The sequence below is a fragment of the Malaclemys terrapin genome, chromosome 8, assembly GCF_027887155.1.
Source record: "Malaclemys terrapin pileata isolate rMalTer1 chromosome 8, rMalTer1.hap1, whole genome shotgun sequence".
NCBI lineage: Eukaryota > Metazoa > Chordata > Testudines > Emydidae > Malaclemys > Malaclemys terrapin.
In genome coordinates this window covers 57,383,740-57,403,626 of record NC_071512.1, presented here as the reverse complement: position 1 = coordinate 57,403,626, position 19,887 = coordinate 57,383,740, and the positions used below count along the sequence as shown (strand labels likewise).

Below are 19,887 nucleotides of genomic sequence, written 5' to 3'. Positions count from 1 at the left end.
GTATCTGAAGTACTATGTAAATAGAGACTTAATTTTAAATCTTTTAAAAAATAATCACTGGGAAAACATTTAAGCCCTTCTTGCATCCAATGTGGAAAATAAGCACCTGGGTAATGTGTGTTGGGTGCTGTGGTCAGGCCTGGTGGTTGGAGCCATGGTTGAGAACAAATACCAAGGTCGAAGCCAGCCATAGAGTGAGGACCAGGCCAGTGCTGAAATCAGAGTCCAGGGATAGGCTGTGGGTCAGAATTGATGTCAGAGTCTATAGAAAAGCCAAATCAGGATCATAGTTGGAGTCTGGATGCAGGCCAAAGGTTGAAGCTGGGTTGGAGTCAGTCTGGAGGCAAGGGCAGGGCTGGAGCAAGGTCAGAGTAAGGCATGGGCAACGCTGAAGTGGGCTGGAACAAGGCTGGGGCAGGAACAGGAACCGGATCAAGGGCAGACTGGAAGCCTAATGACACTAACACTGCAAGCCAGCAGGAGGATTCCTGGCTAAGTAGTGCTGTTGTACAGACTAACTTGCTACTGGGGGTCATCTAGGGGTGCCTGGGGGTCATCTGACCCAGGCTCTGCCCAGGAATAGGCTGCTGCAGTATGCGTTAGTGCTGAGGCTCTGCTTATGGGCTGAATCCCTGCAATTGAGTTGCTGCAGCATGCCTGAATGATGAGCAGGGATCCTAGTTTTCCATGATAAAAAAAAACCAAAATTCTCCAATAAAAACCCATAAAAATCAAGTGTTTTTCCCATGACTATAATGAAATGCTGAACTTTAGTTTCCCTAATCACAATAGGGAGCCCAGCCACCCGGGGCTGACAACCCAAGCCCCTCCACCCAGGGCTCTGGCTGTGAGCCCCGGTTCGGTTAATACGAAGAGCTGGATAATGGAGGCTCAGGTAACATATACAGTAGAACCCCGTTTTTCATTTTTTTTTACAAAATGTAAAAACTAAAGACTGTAAAATTCTGGATTTTTCCATGGCAAAGGGATCTCTAGGATCCGTGGTGATGAGTTACTGCAGGCTCTGTTGGAGGGGAAAGTCACGGCAACTGAGTGAGCGGTTCTGGTTTGGCTGCAAGTTTGCCTCACAATGTGTATGAACATTTTAGGCCAAACTTGTGGATTTTTGGTATAACTTTGTCTATTTGGGGAAAAATGAAATACAAGAATCTTTTTTCTATAATTTTAGCCCATTTGAAATTCTTATCTGTGCATGTAGTTTTTAATAAGTCCGAGTGTTTATGGATCACTTTTTGTAATCCATTCTTAAATAGCATGGCCGATCTAATTAGAATCTAAGGCCAAAATATTCAAATTTTAGTGCCCAAATGCAGGCACTAAATCCATATGTAGACATCGAATTAAATGGTCTGATTCTTAGAGTTGCTGAGCATCCACAAACCAATTGAATTCAGTGGGCGTTGAAGTTTATTTGTATATTTTGAAAGGCATGGGAGAATAAACATCGGTATCTTGGACAGCATTCTTCTTAGTTCAATTATCCAGCATGCTAGGATGGAAGAGAAATTGTGCTGTATGTGTGATGACTATTGCATTACTGAACATGTACTGCCTGCCCCCTCTAACTTGTTGCTTTGTAAATTATTTGGGCATGTTGGAGGTATGGAAGGTGTGTTGTAAAATCAAATTCCTATTTTTATTTTACTTCAGATGTTATGGATGAGGATTTTTTCAAACAGTTTTTTTTCTCAGATAACTTAAAAGCTAAGTAGTTATGTACCAGAGATGCTTCTCAGTGTATTTTTTGTTTTTAGACACCTGGACCCATTTGGAACAGCTGTGAACTACCTGGATTCTGCATTCAGAAATGTAAGAAATCTTGGAATAGTATCAGTGACATCCACAGACATCAGTTCTCTGTATGCAAAAGCTCAGCATGTGGCCCAGCGCCACTACAGCTGTAACGTTGTCAGAACGGAGTACTACAAGGAACTGGCAGCTAGAATAGTCGTTGCTGCTGTGGCAAGGTACTATTACAACACATGAATCATGGTTAGCTCTTAAGCTCTGGTAGAAGAGGATTGCTAATGCATGCTTTTGGTGATTGCTAAAGCAAGTTGTGTGTCTTTGCTTTTCAGAATTCCTTAAGCTCTACAAATTAGGCATTGAAATATCAATTTTGTACTTGATTTCAAGTTCACTACTCTAGAACAATTTAAGTATTTTAAACTGAAGTGACTGGCAAGATGGCAAATGGGTATGGAGTGTATTATTAATCTTCAGAAAGAAAAGGTAATATAATGCAAACTTGAATATCTGAAGATTTTAAGTTCCTTTTTCATTTGGTGGTGATTTAATGCTGCCTAAGCCTTTATAAATACTTCAGAAGCTATTAAAGCAATTAATTATCCGTGGGAAAGAGCATTAAATTAGATTTGCTTTAAAAGGAAATGAACTCATTAGTGTCAACTTTCACAGTATATTTCATAACAAGCAAACAGATATTCATCCCAAAATCGACCCCCTATCCTCAAGTGTTTACAAACAATAAACAGTGTGGCTAAATTTTTCGCAGGTTAAATAATATGGTTAAGGAAAAAAATGATCCCGTGCTGTAAATCTATTACTTACAAGTAAATCTACTTATAAAGCAAATATGATATGGTGCTTGCCTGCAAACCCTGTTAACGATATTAGTCCTTTCTCATACAAATATTCCCAGTGACTTCATAAGTGTACTCAGAAGTGAAAGTTGGGGGTTTGGACACTAAATCAAGACATACAAACCCAGATCAAGATAATGGAACAATAGTTCAGGGAAGAGTGAGTGGGAGATTAAGTGTGAAAGATCTTCAGGTTCTGTAAACGAATCCACTCACTGCTAGATGCCCCCTTGTGGCCAGGAGTAGCATGCCAGCATGATCCAGAACTGTGGTGGTTTCTCTATCAGAAACTTGGCCCTCTTGCTGGGTCACCATCTTAAGTCCATCCTTTCTCGGGTCACGGTCATCTAAACTAAGAGTCCCCAAAATATTTTTGACACAAACAAAAATCCTTCCCCTGCTGTAGAGTTCTTCCTCACCCTGTTTTCAACACAGCCTGTAGCCCCTTTGTTGGCTCAATAACCACTGTGGAAGGCCCCTTTCCTTGGGGCCAGTAGGGGACCCAGTCCCATCCTCTACTCTGGGTTCCTGTACTAAACAGATAGGTCTGCTCCCTGATCTGAGCTGCCGTTTTCCACGGGCCACTTCCTACATAATCTCTTAAGTTCTCTTTTGGGTATGTCCATTTTGTCCCTGCTTAAGCAGGGTCTCTCCCAGGCCTCTCTACAGGGAGAGCTTTTCCAGACTGTTTCCTTTTTGGTCTGGGTCTCTCCCAGGCCTTCATGCCTGTAGAACTTTTCCTTACTGCCTGAGCTTTCTGCCTGGTTCTTTCTCCAGCCCTTTCCCCAGATGGGCTTTATCATCACTTAAGCCTCATTCCCCTCAAGTGGGACTCATTCGGTAATCAGACTGGTTTAGCCCCATGCTCTCCAGCCCACAGAGCAAGCTATCCTGTTACAGACTCCATAGTCAATTATATTAAATTGGACCTGTTTAGATTGTCTTGTCCAGCTCCTTGACCATGCTAGCTTATTCCCTATAGCATATTCTCCAGTGCTATATCTTATTTAACTTTTAAATGATTCTAGCACTAAGGGTGTCATCTGTCCCTGTAAAACCACACCGCAGGCCGAGATCTCATATAAATAACTTTTCCAGAGTGTCAAGCTAAATTTTCCTTGCTAATTTTCACTTTGCTTCTAATTACACCCCTCCAAAGTACCCTAAAGGATTCCTCTTTTCTTGGTTGTTCAGATATTAGTAGCTAGTGATTTATCTCCCCTTAGTCTTCATTTAACTTAATCTACTTATTTACTTTCTATAATCTTTCCTTTGAAGTCTATCCCTCCAAGTCTTCTCAACACCTAGGAACCCAAGTCATGGACCAGCACCCTATTGTGCTAGGCAGTATACAAACACAGAACAAAAAGATGACCCCTGCCCTTCAGAGCCCATAGTCTAAGTGGAGGCTGTTTGTAGACAGTGTAGGATTTTTCCAAACAATGGATGATCATAAATATATATATATTGCACAAGGTGGAACGTCTGGGAAAGTTAGTCTTTGTTGAATTCCTATGGTAATATGTTATCTTTTTGCTTTTGTAGAGCTGCAGCTCGATGTAACAAAGGCATTGAAGTTTTGCTTGCAGTAGCTCTAGAACACTTTGTCCTAGTAGTGGTGAGAGTTTTGAGGGGACCATCTCCTGCAGATGATTCAGTCAAGAAAATTCGGTATCTTATGCACTGCCAGTGGTGTGAGGAGAGGATTTTTCAGGAGGGTAATATGGTAGAAGGTAAATGGATTTTCCTTGGGTTTCTTTTAAAGGTATAATCCATGCATGTTTATTGTTTGTACCTATGTTAGGCACGTGGTAAGTTCCAACATGGAAAAATACTTGCTTTCACTGGAAATATTTCATATATTCGTGCACATAAAGAAGAGGGATTTCCATTATAATCCTCTAGTTTAAAGGGGTTTTTGAGTAATTGTTATATGGATCCCACTGTAGCTGTGTGTGCACAAGCTTGGAATCTTTTGACCAGCAGTATCCATTGGGGCTACCCATGGCACCCTACATGCCCTCACACCACACCACCAGGGGCTTGTCATGCCTGCTCTGAACCCTCACACCAGTCTTTTTCGGGTCAGTCAGTGCCTACTTCTCCTGCCCAAGGTAGGAAGAAGCAAAGATCTTCAGACACTGCTCACCACCAATCATAATTTCCTGTACTGGCCAAGAAGAGATCTAAGAGCCACTCTTCTGACTTGTCCAAGCCAGCTGCAGCGAAACCCAACTGGCACTGGGAGTCTTCATATGCTACCAGAGTCAGGAGATGCGAGGCAAAAGACACCAGTCAGTTTTCAGCAACCAATGCCTCAAAATCAGCTCTGATGTCATTGGTACTAACAGATTTGGAATATTCAGTACCATGCTGTAGCAGAAAACCTCAGTCTCTTGAAGTATTTTTTTTTTTTGGTACTAGTATGGTCAACACCATCTTCGTCAGTACAGAGGCCCTCGACTCTGGCTGCATTCACAATACTTGCTGACCTGGTGATGACCCCAGAACCAGAGCATCCATTTGGATATTTCTCTGTTACCTACAGTATCTATGTCTGTCTAGGTATCAGGACCCAGAGTACCAGTTATGACTATATTGCTTCATCTGTTTTCCTCAACACCAGTCTCAGTGTTATTGCTGGATCTTCTCAACCAGTGTTAACCTCTCAGAGATCGGCACCTCCCTTAGAGAAGTATTACTTGTTGGCATAATCGTCATCATCTTGGGGGAATAGAAGCCCTTCTCCTAGGTTATCTTTTCCTTCTCCAAGATGTGTTCCTGAGAGGGACATTGGGAGAAGTTCTTGTAATCACCAATACATGCTTCTGAAGACCATAAGCTTCTTGGATTCTACTTCTGTTGCATCATATGCCTTTTCCTTATAGAATGCAATCCTGGCCATCCTGGCTCACCTGTAACCCTCAAAACTCATTTTCTTTTCCTTATGTGAGATCCAGATGTAAGAACAAGTTGGCTCCTTTTGGAGAACTTTCTCAGGTGGTATACCTACCACAGCAGGGTCGTCTTCACAAATTGAGCCAGGACCCACAGAGCGATAATGCATATCTCCTGGAAGGGTCTGAGGATGAATTTTTTCCATGTGTATTTCATCTTCACCAGATGAAACAGTTACACCATCAGCATCTTCCACTATTGATGACTTCAAGGACTTGCAGGAACTTCTTAAAAGAGTGGCTAATACTTTGGAAATAGTCCAGAAACATCCCTGTTATTCAATATTCTTCATCTGTTCCCTCAGAGCCATTTAGCAATGCCCATTAATAAGGGTATTCTTGCACTGATCAAGGACGGCTGGTAGACCCCAGCCTCCATTTCAGCCACGTCTAGGAAGTCATTTTCCCCTAAGGGATTCAAGTAATTTTTCCATCCACCCTGCCCTGGGATCATTGGTAGTGGCAGTGGCTCATGAAAAATCTAAACAGCATCTTATTGTGAAATCCACCCCTGGTATAAGGAATCAAAACTCTCTTTCGGGAGAAAAATATACTCAGCTAGCCTACAGTTCTGCATAGTCAGTTACCAGGCTCTGTTGGCAGAATATGATACAGTGGGATACAATCTTTCAGTTTGTCAAGAAGCTACCCCTGGACTCCAGAGATGAGTTCAGGGCTATGATTACAGTAGGTCAACCTAAGAGGGCCATGATGTTTTAAACTGAACAATTAACAAGAAATTACCCTTTCTGAATGATTTCAGAGCTTTATACCCCAGCTCTGAGCAAGAAGTAAGGAGCCAGAGACCTTCCTTGTCTTACTCATACCACCAGATGGCTCCAGACTCTTCCAAGAGACTGTGTTTCCAGAAGCAGAGATGCTCTCCATCTATTGAAAGTGCACATTCTTCTTCTGGTTAAGGAGGGAAGGATTGATGCTGCTGTCAAGAGTCTTGGACTGATTTTCAAGGATCTGTACCTGTTCTCCCCTCCTTTGGCAATGGCCTACCCCATCCCTCCTCATGACAATCTGCTGTTTTTTTGCTCTTCGAGAAGATGTATTGCTGATCAGAAAGGGATCCTTTCACCCCATCCTGTTATTTCCCAGAGTCCTCAGGAAGATGACAAAGGACAAGGTCCAGTTGATAATGGCCCGGGCATATCAGTTCTGGTACTCCAACTTCTGATGCACTTATCCCTCCATTCCCTTCTACCACTTCCAAGCCATCTTGATGTCATTTCACAGAACTGGGGGCTTGTGTTACATCTGGAGCCCGTGTCTCTGCCTCTGACAGCATGGAGAGTAGCTGACTAAACTGGGGAAAGGAGCAAAGCAGTACAAGACATTCTAATCCAGAGCAGAAAGGTTTCCACAGGACTGACTTACAGAGCCTCAGTGAAAGCATTTTTCATTATGGTCCATTCAGAGATACTTTGAACCCTTGGAGTTTTCTATTCCTACTATCTGCTGTCTTTTGAAACAATTGGGTCTATCTATCAGAGTATGTTTAGCAGTTGACTTTGCATATCATCCACTTATTCAAAGCCATTTGTTTTTTAACCACCCTACTGTGTCAAAGTATCTAAAACGACTACTAATTCATATGTTCCCTCTAGTCAAGCAGCCTTTTCTATGTGGAACCTGAATATGGTACTTTGGTCATTTAGACTTGTCATGATTTAGACAAAAATCGAAATGTGCATTTGTCTTAAAACTGTCTGGAAAATTACGCTGTTGGAATTTCTTATACTACTTCTCTACCCTACTGATGGTGGTTGGTAGTTTTGTTGGAGATGTAAGGTTATGAAAAAAGGATGTTAAAAAATCTGCCATATTTTTGACATGTAAAAAAAAAAAATTTGCTGAGTATTTTTCTAAAGATCTTTACTACTCAAACATCAGCTAAATCAAATATTTAGTTCTTAATGAAGACAAGTGCCTTTAGCTTATTTGAAATATTTTTAAGAACAGTTTGGTGTACACAGATAGTGCATACAAGATTATTCTGCAGTTTGAGAATGTATTGAGTTGTGAAGCTCCAGATTACATCCAGTTGTTTATCTATATCTTATTGAATGTCTACAATGAGAAATAAGATAGGATTAACTAAAGGGCCCGATGCCTTGGGCTGTTAAGGTATTAACACTTCTCCTTAAGACAGTGATGCTTTCTTGGCTATACGAGCATTAGACTGCAATAAGTATAACATTTTCTTTTCATTCTTAAGAACAGAAATAAAATTGTCACCTGTCTAGGTACAGTGTTATGGCTGAAATTTTAAATGCACAAATTAACAGCATTCAGAGTCCTTCAACCTACTACGTATGTGCAAGGGAGCTGAGCTATGGCTGTCATGAAAATCCTACGATTCAACTAAATTTTGTGCACATATGCAACCATAATTGTTAACAATTTTTTGCGTAATACAATTTTCCTTGAAAAGTTTTTTTTAGTTTAAACTTGTTTTTGCAGAGGAACGTTTTAACGCACTAGCTAGAAGTAGTTATTTAAAACACATACCAAGTAATATGGAGCTCTGGTTTTGTTTTGTTTTAATTTAAAAATAACTAAAAAGTTACAATGCCCCTCATTAGATTCCAGCAGACACCAGAGGTAGTAACTTGTGACAACATTAATAAAAGTTGGAGTCTCAGGCGTTTTTACAGTTTATTTTCGGTTCTGATGTTGCTTGTCCTATTAAATGCCTCTACTTAGGCAGAATTACTTCTTGTCGGGTGCAATATTTCTAGTATCTAAAACATCTCTTTCATTTTGTTTGTTAAAGTGAATTCTATAGATTGTATTTTGAAATCACTTAATTCTGTTTTCTGTTACAGAAAACCCTTACCGGCAACTACCTTGTGACTGCCACGGCAGTATGCCTGGGAAGACAGCAGTAGAGCTTGGTCCTCTGTGGTATGTACAGCACACAGCGTAACAAAAGTGAAAGCTTGTTTGATCGTACAGCAGTAAATTTATATCTAGCAACTGAGATGGATTTGGCAGCTGGTTATTTAATTGGAGAGCTGAGTAATAAGAAAATGGGTTTTCCTAGTCATGCTGGTAAACAGCAAGCAGTGAGTTTACTAAATAAACAATAGTGAACTAGTTTTCAATTTCACATCCTGGAGATATTAAAACAATTACACTGCACAGGAGAATCTGGCTGAGTAGCTTGATGTTTTGGGACCAGAGAACTAGTATACATTGAACTGTAATTGATAACTAACTTACATAACATCTTAATACCTGTGCACTTCCAGTATTATTAAATAACTTGAACTGTTTGATGGTAATCAGCAGGAGTGTTTATCCTTGGGTTTTGGATTGAAAGAATAGTGAAATTTAAATGTGAGCATTTCAGAACTAGATTATAGAAACAGAACTAATCCTTAGCACTAGCCCTGCTTTTACTGTTTCCAAATACTATTAGTATACCATCCTAATTTTGACAGTGCATCCCTGTGATACGGGTATCATTCCCATTTTACACATGGGAAAATGAGATGAAGTGACTTTGCCCAATTTGACACAGTAAGTCAATGGCAGAACTGGGATTAACACTCATGAGCTCTTGGCTTTCAACACATGATCCTGAACGGCCACTACCTAAAACAAAAATAATTTTAATTGTATCACAAACTATGCACCCCGTTAATGTAAGTATAGTTCAGTAGCTACTCAGTTTGTGGAAACCACTTCTAAAGGAGCAAAGGCCTTTTGCTGTAAATCAAAATCCTTTGTCATACACCAGTCTCCTTATTTTCACTGGCGTTCTATTGCACTGTCCAGGTCAGGGTCCCTTTTTAACACTGGATTCCTCAGAAGAATGCTGTTTGAAGCTGTTCAGCACGGCTTGGATGAGATTCAGCCACTTGTAAAGACATTAATCTGTGAAGCAGAGTGTACAACTCTAAAACAGTTTTCAATCCATGGTCCTGCCAGCCAGAACAAACAAGGTGAGATAAAATGGCAAATTGTTTACAAAAACACTCATGGGATTTTTAAATGTCTAAAACCAATTGAAAATTTCTTGAGCAAAAGTAACTGTAGTGGTGCATGTTAAAAGAAGATCAGGAACATGTTTCCTCTCACAAAGCATGGGACAATAGTCTTGCCATATGATGGGGCTTTTGTCGTACTCTTTAAACCTCTGCTGTTAAGGGTGCTAGACTTAAACCAGTATGGAAAAATCCTATGTTAAGTAAACTAGTGCTGACACAAGGTGCCATGCTGACAGTCCTGTAGTCCAATTTATTCACAAAACAGGCAGCAGTAGCAGAAGCTTCCCATACTGGGAGGGATTGCAACTGCTTTGGAGGACAGGGTCATAATTCAAAATGATCTGGACAAATTGGAGAAATGGTCTGAGGTAAACAGGATGAAGTTTAATAAAGACAAATGCAAAGTGCTCCACTTAGGAAGGAAAAATCAGTTTCACACATACAGAATGGGAAGAGACTGTCTAGGAAGGAGTACGGCAGAAAGGGATCTAGGGGTTATAGTGGACCACAAGCTAAATATGAGTCAACAGTGTGATGCTGTTGCAAAAAAAGCAAACATGATCCTGGGATGTATTAACAGGTGTGTTGTGAGCAAGACACGAGAAGTCATTCTTCCGCTCTACTCTGCTCTGGTTAGGCTGGAGTATTGTGTCCAGTTCTGGGCGCCGCATTTTAAAAAAGATGTGGAGAAATTGGAAAGGGTCCAGAGAAGAGCAACAAGAATGATTAAAGGTCTTGAGAACATGACCTATGAAGGAAGGCTGAAAGAATTGGGTTTGTTTAGTTTGGAAAAGAGAAGATTGAGAGGGGACATGATAGCAGTTTTCAGGTATCTAAAAGGGTGTCACAAGGAGGAGGGAGAAAACTTGTTCACCTTAGCCTCTAAGGATAGAACCAGAAGCAATGGGTTTAAACTGCAGCAAGGAAGGTCTAGGTTGGACATTAGGAAAAAGTTCCTGTCAGGGTGGTTAAACACTGGAATAAATTGCCTAGGGAGGTGGTGGAATCTCCATCTCTGGAGATATTTAAGAGTAGGTTAGATAAATGTCTATCAGGGATGGTCTAGACAGTATTTGGTCCTGCCATGCGCGCAGGGGACTGGACTCGATGACCTCTCGAGGTCCCTTCCAGTCCTAGAATCTATGAATCTATATACTAGCCTTCGTACTGCAGCCCTGAGGGGAAGTTCCTCCCCTCTTAGTGAGACGGGACTCTGCCCTTCATGCTCAGTCAATCCTGGGCTTCTCTACAGAGACTGCCAATTGCGGGGGGTGATTGAGATGGCTGTCTATAGTGGGATTCTATTCTAATACAAACAGTCTAGAGGTTACCACCTCACTTCAGATAAATCACCATATAGCAATTTTACTTGAATATTGTCCTATGCCAGATTCAAACTGATAAGTGTTTAGTGAAAGTTTCCATAACCCATTACCTATCCTTTTGCCTCTATCGTTTTTACGCCTTTTACTTTGTCTAGAAAGTTTGGGGTTTTCCCCTTTCAAATTTTTGTGGATCCCTTTATAAGGCAGCAAAATAAGATCTGTTTACAACGTTGTTTTGTCACACTTCAGATTTAATTTGGACTTTTGTATTCTAGAAGAATGTGGTGTCTTTATTAAAACACCAGATACTGCTGCTGACTACTATGTGGTACAAGGTATGTAGTTCATCTCTCACACCTACATGCACACCCCTTGTGGTTTGTGCTAGCAGATAACCACAGTCAGAGAAGGAGGGGTGGGGTGTTAAAGTTGGGGACAGAATGGTTTATGTAACCTTGGCTTGTGATTGCCCCAACTTTTCGTGCTGCTTTTTTTTTTTTTTTTAAACTAATGTGCTCAGTGATTTACCTCGACTGAAGATTAATGAAAGTTTAAAAATTTTTTATCTTTACCCAAAATAGAATTTGCTGGGAAAGACAAAGAGCCATTATTACATGAAGTGCACTATGTACCTTTGCAAGTCTAGTTTATCTGTGCAGCCCTTGACTCCTATGGAAGTGAGTTATAGAAAACTTTAAAATTATTTATTAAACTAGACTAGATTTCAAGTACCTTCAGCTTTTAAGGAATGAGGGGTTTTTCTCCCCAGAAGTGGTGTATTTGTAGCTTTAGTTCAATCAGTCTAAGGCCTGGTCTACACTACGAGTTTAGGTCGAATTTAGCAGCGTTAAATCAAATTAAGCCTGGACACGTCCACATGCTGAAGCCCTTTTTTTCGACTTAAAGTGCCCTTTAAACCAGTTTCTTTACGCCACCTCAGACGAGGGGATTAGTGCTAAAATCGACCTTTGCGGGTCAGATTTGGGGTAGTGTGGACGGAATTCGACGTTATTGGCCTCCGGGAGCTATCCGTAGTGCTTCATTGTGACCGCTCTGGACAGCGCTCTCAACTCAGATGCACTGACCAGGTAGACAAGAAAAGCCCCGCGAACTTTTGAATTTCATTTCCTGTTTGCCCAGCGTGGAGAGCACAGGTGACCACGCAGAGCTCATCAGCACAGGTAACCATGATGGAGTCCCAGGATCGCAAAAGAGCTCCAGCATGAACAGAACGGGAGGTACGGGATCTGCTCACCATATGGGGAGACGAATCAGTGCTAGCTGAACTCCGTAGCAGTAAACGAAATGGCAAAATATTAGAAAAAGTCTCAAAGGCCATGAAGGACAGAGGCCATAACAGGGACGCACAGCAGTGCTGCGTGAAAATTAAGGAGCTCAGGCAAGCCTACCACAAAGCCAGAGAGGCAAACGGAAGGTCCAGGGCAGAGCCGCAAACATGCCGCTTCTACGCGGAGCTGCATGCCATGCTAGGGGGTGGAGCCACCACTACCCCAACCGTGTGCTTTGACTCCATCAATGGAGAATCATGCAACAGGGAAGCGGGTTCGGGGTACGAGGAAGATGATGATGAAGACAATGAAGATAGAAGATAGCTCACAGCAAGGAAGCAGAGAAACTGGTTTCCCCAACAGCCAGGATATGTTTATCACCCTGGACCTGGAACCAGTAACCCCGAACTCACCCAAGGCGTCCTCCCAGACCCTAAGGGCACACAAGGGACTTCTGGTGAGTGTACCTTTGTAAATATTACACATGGTTTAAAAGCAAGCGTGTTTAATGATTAATTTGCCCTGGCAATCGAGGCCAGTACAGCTACTGGAAAAGTCTGTTAACATGTATGGGGATGGAGCGGAAATCCTCCAGGGACATCTCCAGAAAGCTCTCCTTCATGTACTCCCAAAGCCTTTGCAAAAGGTTTCTGGGGAGAGCGGCCTTATCCCGTCCGCCATGGTAGGACACTTTACCACGCCAGGCCAGTAGCACGTAGTCTGCAATCATTGCATAACAAAGCATGGCAGCGTATGGTCCCGGTGTTTGCTGGCATGCAGACAACATCCATTCCTTATCTCCCTTTGTTATCCTCAGGAGAGTGATATCATTCACGGTCACCTGGTTGAAATGGGGTGATTTTATTAAGGGGACATTCAGAGGTGCCCGTTCCTGCTCGGCTGAACAGAAATGTTCCCTTCTGGTAGCCACGTGGTGAGGGGGAGGGGTGAAGGGATCATCCGAGAGAATTGTGGGGGGGGGGGGGGGAAGGGGAGAGTTGGGCTTGTGCTGCATGTTAACCCAGAAACCGCAGCCCCTCCTTTTACATTGCAAACCCATTTTAAATGGCCAACCCAACAGGTGCTTGGTATGGGAAATGAGGGCGCTACTGTTTGAAACCATGCCCACATGTTAAGAAGGTTAAAAAAGCCAAAAGACTGTGGCTTACCATGGCTGCCCGCAAGCCGAAATCTGTTGCCTGGCACTGCGTGAGTGATCTCTCACACCAAACCGGCAGGCCCTCAATATAAGAGGAAAAATGTGACCTTGTAACGAAAGCAAATGTGCTGTGTAATGTGAACAGCAAAATTTAACGTGAAAGAGTATACCCATTGTTCTCTAAAATGTGTCTTTTTTAACCACCTCTCCCTTTTCCTCCACCAGCTGCAAATGTTTCTCCTTCACAGAGGCTAGTGAAGATTAGAAGGAGAAAACGGTGGACTCGGGAAGATATGTTCTCAGAGCTCCAGATGTCCTCCCACGCTGACAGAGCACAGCAGAATGCATGGAGGCAGTCAATGTCAGAGTGCAAAAAAGCACAATATGAACGAGAGGAGAGGTGGCAGGCTGAATCGCGGGCTGAAGAGGATAGGGTGGCGTCAGCTTGCTGACAGAAGGCAAGAGTCGATGCTCCGGCTGCTGGAGCATCAAACTGATATGCTCCAGCATATGGTTGAGCTGCAGGAAAGGCAGCAGGAGCAGAGACCGCCGCTACAGCCCTTGTGTAACCAACAGCCCTCCTCCCCAAGTTCCATAGCCTCCTCTCCCAGACGCCCAAGAATGCGGTGGGGGTGGGCCTCCGGCCACCCAGTCACTCCACCCCAGATGATTGCCTAAGCATCAGAAGGCTGGCCTTCAATAAGTGTTAAAGTTTTGAACTGCAGTGTGTCCTTTTCCTTCCCTCCTCCCCTACCCCTCCCGGGCTACCTTGGCAGTTATCCCCCTAGTTGTGTGATGAATTAATAAAGAATGCATGAATGTGAAGTAACAACGACTTTATTGCCTCTGCAAGCGGTGCTTGAAGGGGGGGGGGGGCGTGGTTAGTTTACAGGGAAGTAGAGTGAACCAGGTGCTGGGGGGCAGAGGGTTCATCAAGGAGAAACAAACAGAAGTTCCACACCATAGCCTGGCCAGTCAAAAAACTGGTTTTCAAAGCTTCTCTGATGCGCACCGCGCCCTGCTGTACTCTTCTAACCGCCCTGGTGTTTGGCTACGTGTAATCAGCGGCCAGGCGATTTGCCTCAACCTCCCACCCCGCCATAAATGTCTCCCCCTTACTCTCACAGATATTGTGGAGCGCACAGCAAGGAGCAATAACACTTGGAATATTGGCTTCACTGAGGTCTGTCCGAGTCAGTAAACTGCGCCAGCGCACTTTTAAATGTCCACATACATATTCCAACACCATTTGGCACTTGCTCAGCCTATAGTTGAACAGGTCCTGACTACTGTCCAGGCTGCCTGTGTATGGCTTCATGAGCCATGGCATTAGGGGGTAGGCTGGGTCCCCAAGGATAACGATAGGCATTTCAACATCCCCAACGGTTATTTTCTAGTCCGGGAAGAAAGTTCCTTCCTTCAGCTTCTGAAACAGACCAGAGTTCCTGAAGACGCGAGCATCATGTACCTTTCCCAGCCATCCCATGTTGATGTTAGTGAAACATCCTTTGTGATCCACCAGGGCTTGCAGCAGCATTGAAAAGTACCCCTTGCGGTTTATGTACTCAGTGGCTTGGTACTCCAGTGACAAGATAGGGCTATGGGTTCTGTCTATCGCCACACCACAGTTTGGGAAACGTGCAGGTCATAGTGGATGGCTTTGCTGCAATGGGATTCCCAGAGTCACTACCCTTGATAGCAGCAGGTCTTTGATTGCGCTGGCTACTTGGATCACAGCAGCCCCCGCAGTAGATTTGCCCACTCCAAATTGATTCCCGACTGACCGGTAACTGTCTGGCCTTGCAAGCTTCCACAGGGCTATTGCCACTCGCTTCTCAACTGTGAGGGCTGCTCTCATCCTGGTATTCTGGCGCTTCAGGGCAGGGGAAAGCAAGTCACAAAGTTCCATGAAAGTGCCCTTACGCATGCGAAAGTTTCGCAGCCACTGGGAATCGTCCTACACCTGCAACAGGATGCGGTCCTACCAGTCTGTGCTTGTTTCCCGGGCCCAGAATCGGTGTTCCATGCCATGAACCTGCCCCATTAACACCATGATTTGCACGTTGCTGGGGCCTGTACTTTGTGTGAGGTCTATGTCCATGTCAATTTCCTCATCACTCTTGTCACCGTGCTGCAATTGCCTCCTCGCCTGGTTTTGCTTTGGCATGTTCTGGCTCTACATATACTCCAGGACAATACGCGTGGTGTTCATAGTGCTCATAATTGCCGCGGTCATCTGAGCGGGCTCCATCATCCCAGTGCTATGGCGTCTGGGTTGAAAAAAGGCGTGAAACTATTGTCTGACAGAGGGAGGGAGGGAGGGGCGAGTGACAACATGGCTTACAGGGAATTAAAATCAACAAAGGTGGCTGTGCATCAGGGAGAAACACAAACAACTGTCACACAGAATGCCCCCCCCCAAAGATTGAACTCAAAACCCTGGATTTAGCAGGCCGTTGATTTCACGGAGGGAGGGGGAAGCAAATGAATACAGAACAAATCTGGTCCATCTATTTTTTACATCTTAAGCTGGCAGCAGACGGTGCAGCATGCCTGATAGCCATCGGCATCTTCTGGGTGCTTGGCAGAAGATGCTGTATTACGACTGCTAGCATCATTGTCAAGACTATTCAATAGGACTGCCGGCAAGACTGAGTCTCCAGGAGACAAAACATGTCTGCCCAGGTGCCTCTGACCGAACTCACTGAGGAATACGACAACGATAGATACCAGTCGTAATACACCATCTACTGCCAAAAGGCAAGGAGCTGCTGCTGTGTAGCAATGCAGTACCATGTCTGCCGGCACCCAGATGACATATGGTGATGCTGAGCTGAGCGGGCTCCATGCTTGCCGTGGTATGTTGTCTGCACAGGTAACCCAGGTAAAAAGGCGCGAATCGATTGTCTGCCGTTGCTCTGACGGAGGGGGAGGGGCCTGACGACATGTACCCAGAACTCCCCGCGACACTGTTTTTGCATCATCAGGCACTGGGATCTCAACCCAGAATTCCAATGGGCGGCGGAGACTGCGGGAACTGTGGGATAGTTACCCACAATGCAACGCTCCGGAAGTCGACGCTAGCCTTGGTACTGTGGACACGGTCCGCCGATTTAATGCACTTAGAGCATTTTATGTGGGGAGACACACAATCGACTGTATAAAACCAATTTCTATAAAACCGGCTTCTATAAATTCGACCTAATTTCGTAGTGTAGACATACCCTAAGCCAGGAATGCTACCTACAGAAAAGCAATAGAGGTCTAAGGTGAGTTTCCCACAGGGGACTGAAACGTTAAGCATTGCAATGCTTATCATTTAGGTACTCTACTGCTTAGTGAAATCCACAGCTCTGAGCTGGGCTCTAGTGCTCCGTATACAATGCAGGGGAGAGTTAGGGATCCACAAAATCCAGCTCACTGAGTTGCCACTACAAAATGCCAAGGAGAAGGGCGAGTCCTGAGCCCTGCTCCTCAGAGAGACTTATGTGCCTAACTCTGGGCTGGAGGGTGCATCCCTCCACTCAGGATTCAAAGCCATGAACCCACTCCTGAAGATTGCGAGAAAGGGCTTATGCACCTTTCTCGCACACACTGGGTGCTGGGTGGCATCATCACTAAGTGCTACAATAGCGCTGGTCAATGTATATAATTTAGCCCAGTGCTAAGAGCACTCACCTACCATATTGGAGACCTAGTTTGATTGTCCCCTCTCACTGATATCAAGAAGAGACTTCAGCTCTCGTCTCCCCCTCTAAGGATAGTACCCTAACCACTGGGGTTTCTATTTCTCCTGTTGAAGTTGTTCCACTATATATAAATAAATATGTACTGGAGCTGGAGGACTCTGTAACATAGGTCTCCCATGTACCTAGTGGGTTACTCTGGCCCAATACATGTTAATTATATACAGTGGAACAGTTTCAACAGAAGAGAGATCTGCCTCAAAATACCCCCTGGCACAGTGGTTATGGCACTCTCCTGGGTGGAGGCAGACCAGAGTTCAAATCTCTTCTTCATACCAGATGCGGGGGCGGAGGGAATTAAACCCAGGTCTCCCACATCCGAGGTGAGGGCTCCAGCCATTGGGTTAAAGCAGTGGTTCTAAGTTGGCACCACCATCTTCGGTGGTTTTTGTGGGGCCTGATACAGTAGGTGGCTTCTGAGAGCACTTGCCAGATAAGCAGGGGAATACTTAGTTTGAGGATCCCCCTGGACTTAGACACCCAGCTGCCTGGACTGAAGCAACTGTGTGCACACTCAGTAATTGATTTTTTAGGTGGCTACAGAGTTAGGCAGAGGTTGAGGACCTACATTTTGGATCTTGCCCCTAATGAGCATTTCTATGTTTCAGGTAAAAGGAAAAGTAATGAAATGAGTAGAAACATAGCAAAAAGACTGAAGTCCGAAAGCAATGCTGAGCACCCTGCATTTTACTATAATATCCATAGACATAGTATCAAAGGAATGAACATGCCAAAGTAAGGATCAAGTTCCAGTTTCTGATTTCCAACAAAATCAGTGTGTAATCTGTGTTGAAACCAACTAATCAGTAATAACTTTCTCTATATTTTTTTCAGGTTAAACAAGTTCTTACAGTATCTGTCCCAAGCTGGGTATAGAGTAAGCCGAACCCATTTTGATCCCATGGGAGTTCGCACAAATGCACCCTTGGCACAGTTTAAATCTATCCTTGTGAAGTACAGCACTCCCACGTACACTGGGGGGCAGGCAGAAGGCCCTGTCCAGTCCACTGAAGATGCCCAGGCAGGAGATAATGTCCAAACTGCTGTAGCTGACAAGTCAGGAGACATGGAGTTCACAGAAGATAATAAATCAGGAGACACTCTCACGTTCACAAAAGACAGCTATAATGATAACTTTACTGATGCTGAATGCAAATAATGTGTTAATTTGAGATTTGCAACTAAGCCCTACTCATGTAAACCAATCTACAGAACTGGTTTTGAAAGCTTGGGTTGCCAGTTATTTCAATGTGTGGGAGACATTTTAGAATTACACAGAAGAACTTGTAATTGATCACAATACATATGGTCAAGTTACAATTAGAGTGGAGAAAGAAACTATAGAGGGTATTGACTTTTATGCTCTTGTCTTTCTTTTAAACAATGGAATTTTGTGACTACCCCCAGCTCTTTGAAAAGCCTTATGCAAGCTCCTAGTGCAATTTCCAGTACAGTGGATAAGCGATGGGGCCAAAAGTCTTAAGCATTTCCGTAAGTGTTGCTAGAGCATAACCTAAGTATGAAATGGATCATCATGCGTGCAGCTTGATTGGTTAGAGTTTAGAAATAGGTCAGACACCAAAAATGTTGCACTATAAAATGTGGTATTAAATTTAAGCAAGCCAGAACATTTTAAATAGGTACAATTATATCCTTAGGTAGCAAACTTAACTTTTACCTAAAAGCAAAGACTTAAATGCAAGTGGATCAGGAACGAAATTAAACTTTTTGCTATTTGAATTTTTATCTTTAACTCTACATAGCTATATATTTCAAGTGAATTAGCTACTTTGTACAAAATAACAGTTACCTACTGGTAATAAAGGAGAAATCTGGTAAGCTATTGGGGAGAGAGGACTGAGTGGCCAAGAGTTAATTCACCAGGATTTAACTCATCCATTTAAATTGTCACTGGTACTATTTGATGATTAAGTCAATACATCTGAACTCTACTCAGTTAGCTGGCAGTTATCTAATTTAACCTGCTTGTGAGATTCCTTTTACGAGTCAATGATTAAATTTTTACATAAACAGGTTATTTTCACTATTCGAACCATCTCTTGTGGTACAGGTTGAAAAAACACATTTCATAAATAGTCATTCCTTTTAAAAAGTGTGTTATACACACACACACACACACACACGTGTGTGTGTATTTTTTTTTAAATATATATAAAAACCATATGATTTTATAGCTGAAGTAATACCATATCTATATATTTTATGACTGAAGTAATACCATATCTATATATATGGTATTACTTCAGCCATAAAATCATACGGGTCATTTTAGTGTAGCTTTTTCCAACTGTTAGAATGAAGAGTTTGGTCCAAAACTTCTGTCGTTCGCTAGTTCTGATCTAGGAACAACTGTCTTATACTGCTTTTAAAACAGGATCTTCCATACAGCACGGGTAATAATTTTAGACTCAGGCTTAGTCTACAAAGTTTTGGCAGCATAACTGTATCGACTAGGAGATTGAGGGGGAAAAAAATCATACCCCCTAAAAACCAACACAAGTGTGCCAAAAGAAACTCCCCCCATATAGATATAAGTATGCAGCCAGAAGAGAGTTTCTGGTGTCTTAGCTAATGTCATTTCACTGGTGGCTTAGCTGTACCAGCAGAACTCCTCCTGTCATATCAGTTTATGCTACATCTCCCTACTATGGGGTTCTGCCAGCATAGCTATGCCAGCAAAGCATATGTAGTATAGACTCGCCTTCAGATACGGGTTTTCATAGCCGCTATGGCCCCAGTCCTGTCACAGAACCATTCTATCA

The 19,887-nt window shown here is 43.2% G+C and overlaps 1 protein-coding gene and 1 long non-coding RNA gene across 3 annotated transcripts in view; both read left to right on the top strand.

Annotated features, from left to right (window-relative positions):
- The window catches only part of TRMT1L (tRNA methyltransferase 1 like), a 54,690-nt gene extending 36,367 nt beyond the window's left edge, over nt 1-18,323 (top strand). For both annotated transcript variants that reach the window (XM_054036699.1, XM_054036698.1), the window contains exons 10-16: nt 1,776-1,988; nt 4,170-4,357; nt 8,419-8,497; nt 9,374-9,540; nt 11,186-11,245; nt 17,713-17,839; nt 17,939-18,323. In XM_054036699.1, coding sequence (XP_053892674.1) covers nt 1,776-1,988; nt 4,170-4,357; nt 8,419-8,497; nt 9,374-9,540; nt 11,186-11,245; nt 17,713-17,839; nt 17,939-18,263 — 1,159 coding nt within the window. In that variant the 3' untranslated portion in view covers nt 18,264-18,323. The remainder of the gene's footprint in view (nt 1-1,775; nt 1,989-4,169; nt 4,358-8,418; nt 8,498-9,373; nt 9,541-11,185; nt 11,246-17,712; nt 17,840-17,938) is intronic.
- Nucleotides 11,504-14,183, top strand: LOC128841566 (uncharacterized). Its single transcript, XR_008445875.1, has 2 exons — nt 11,504-12,656; nt 13,584-14,183. It is a non-coding gene; the product is annotated as an uncharacterized LOC128841566 (long non-coding RNA).
- Nucleotides 18,324-19,887: the final 1,564 nt, after the last annotated feature.